The 2,892-nt window shown below is 33.5% G+C and overlaps 1 protein-coding gene across 1 annotated transcript; it reads left to right on the top strand.

The window, feature by feature from the left end:
* The first annotated feature begins 615 nt into the window (after positions 1–615).
* On the top strand, positions 616–1,080 carry LOC128224315 (complement C1q-like protein 4). Its single transcript, XM_052934128.1, has one exon. The coding sequence runs from the start codon at positions 616–618 to the stop codon at positions 1,078–1,080; it is 465 nt and encodes a 154-aa protein (XP_052790088.1).
* The last annotated feature ends 1,812 nt before the right edge of the window (positions 1,081–2,892 follow it).

The raw sequence follows: 2,892 nt of genomic DNA on the forward strand, positions 1-2,892 counted from the left end.
TCATCGTATTATAAAGAAAATGTAAAGAGCCATTTTTTAATCATTGTAATATCAATAAGTTGAAATGGTAAATCGACATTTTATGCCGATGCGAGCGATGGCTAAATTGAAAACGTCATTGAGCTAAAAGAGCTTTATTTACAAAAGTACATGGTGGTTGGAGCGGATGGACAGCATGGGGATCCTGTAGCGCCTCCTGTGGGGTTGGCCTTCAGAGACGGGACCGCAGTTGTGACACCCCCTGGCCCTCCAAGGACGGCAACTCATGTAACGGAGACAACATAAACTACAGGGTGTGCGCCGACGCTCTATGCACAGGTTTGAAAACATACAGGTTCTAAACTTTTCATGTGTATGTAAGTTTATGGAAATATTTTTGTTTACTCGGTATGTTGCCTGGCATTTCTCTGTATTTTCCACTGTTTTTTTAAAAAGATTGTCATTTTAGTAAATTGGTTTTTGTGCAAACAAACGAAAAGAAGAGAAGAAAATGTAATCGTTAAGGTTTTTTAACATTTATTTGAAGATGGATGGGAAAATTGGTCCGAATGGAGCTTTTGCAGTGTCACCTGTGGACAAGGACTGAAACAAAGACGTCGGGTGTGTAACGACACGATGGGGACAATGCTTGGGGGAGGATGCATTGGCAACGACCAGGAACAGATAGAGTGTAACATTAAACCATGTGACACAGTTGTTCTGTTCTATGCGCACGGTCCTAAAGCCATGTCTATATCTTTTGCTGAAACTATAGTGTATGGATCGCTTACCATTGATTACGGGGGAGGTTACAATTCAGCAAATGGTGTGTTTACCGCTCCGCACGAGGGTTTGTATTTGTTTACATCGCAAGTTTGTATACAGCCTGGACACTACGCTTACACGGGAATAACTAAAGAGGGGGTTGTTTTTCAGGCGTCATTGGTGGGACTTAATAATGACTACACATGCAGCAGTATGCAAGCTGCCATAAATATGCGTGTTGGGGAAAAAGTCTGGGTCCATGCAACAAATTCTTCCAAAATTTACGAAAGCAGGGAATCGAAATGTAGTTTTAGTGGGATGTTAATAAAACCCTGAAGCTTTCAGGTTTGCATCTCACTTTGTTGAGATGCTGCTGTACTCCCTCAAGTGAGTTGGGAAGCTATCAAAAGGTTATGTTAATCGCTAAATGACTATATACTACATATAAAGTCACAATACTTAAAAGTTTTAGGAAGGCGAATGCTTATTTTACTGCTGTTGAATATGTGAACGGTTTGAAATTGTATATGAAATAATTGAACATACTTTATTATAATACATACATGCTAATACATGTGTAATTGATGTTTCTTCCAATTTGTATAATATAAATAGATTAGACATTTTTAATGACGTTATGAACATTATGCATATGGTTTATCAATGTAAATAGTTTATTGTACTTCATTTCTTATATAATTACTAACATTCTTCTTATTGAAAACAATGTTTACACTATTTAAACAGGTGCTTTTCTAAATAAATCTTTGAAACAGTCATACCTCCAACTATTGCTATTCGTCAATTTGTTGCTAAAGTGATAATTCTGTACGTATTTTTTATGCTGATTTGTCCATGATCGGCAATTTAAAGTTAATTTATTAATGGCATTGCAATAATTTATAACATAAATACAATTATAATATTGATATCATATTTTGACAGTGCAATGTAAATTACAGGGATAACCCAAGTAGTTAAATATCATATATACATCCTGCTTAATATATACGTAAGCTGACATGCTTCAAAAGCATTACAATGTAAAAAAAAGACAGGAAGCATAGACTCTGTTTTCCATGGCTATTGTTGATGTTTTTTACTTACAATATAGACTGACACGGTACCAAAACTACTAAAAAATAGCATATATGATGGTGAACTGTTGAATAAAAAATATAACGGCAACACATATGCTCCATATTCTGTTCGAGTTATAAAACGATATATATTGCAATTTCAAAAGGTAGATAATATTTTGTTCAAACAGAGACAATCAGTAATCTTTCATAGTATATGTTATAAATTTAGAGGCGTTCAATTTAATATCTTACTCGCTATTAAATCAGAGCATTATTTTTTCAGAAACTGTAATCTATGTATCTATGTTATAAATCAAGCATTGATAAGTTTGTATGTATAGTTTTAAACAAAAATCATATAAAAGGCCAGATTGAAACCAGAAATCAAGTCTTAACATAGACATTCCGGAATGAAAAACACTCTTAAAACCTAACAGCTGTATTTTAGGACAACTTAAACAAGTTTATGTTTACTAATACATTACAATCAAAATAATGTTTGGCATAATGTTGACAGGTTTCGAATCGGTTTTGAATTGTGAATGAATTTTTTGGCGTACTTTATCTATTTCTAGTCACGATTATCATAATATGCGAGTTAATTACGACGAAAAACATGTTGATCAGTTGTGTATCCAGTTAAAACAGACTTGACTTTGTGAACAACTTTCCAAACCAACATTGATCATAGCTCAGTTTGCCGTGGATTTCATAGTTCTTAAAAGTAGAATTTGATAGTGATAAATAGTAGAATTTGATAGCGATAAAGAGTGGAATTTCATAGTGCTAAACAGTAGAATTTTATAGTGCTATACAGTAGAATTTCATAGTACTACACAGTAGAATTTAGTGCTAAACAGTAAAATTTCAGTGTGCCAAATATTAGAAATTCATAGTGCTAAAAAGTAGAATGTCATAGTGTTAAACAGTAGAATTTCATAGTGCTAAACAGTAGAAACATCTGTAATGAAACATATACGTTGTTTCTTTTTGCAAAATTTGTTCTCTTCTTTTATTTTAAACCTGTGATTGCCAATAAACCGACACCTAATATATACAGATATTG

This window comes from Mya arenaria, chromosome 17 (assembly GCF_026914265.1).
Source record: "Mya arenaria isolate MELC-2E11 chromosome 17, ASM2691426v1".
Taxonomy (NCBI): domain Eukaryota; kingdom Metazoa; phylum Mollusca; class Bivalvia; order Myida; family Myidae; genus Mya; species Mya arenaria.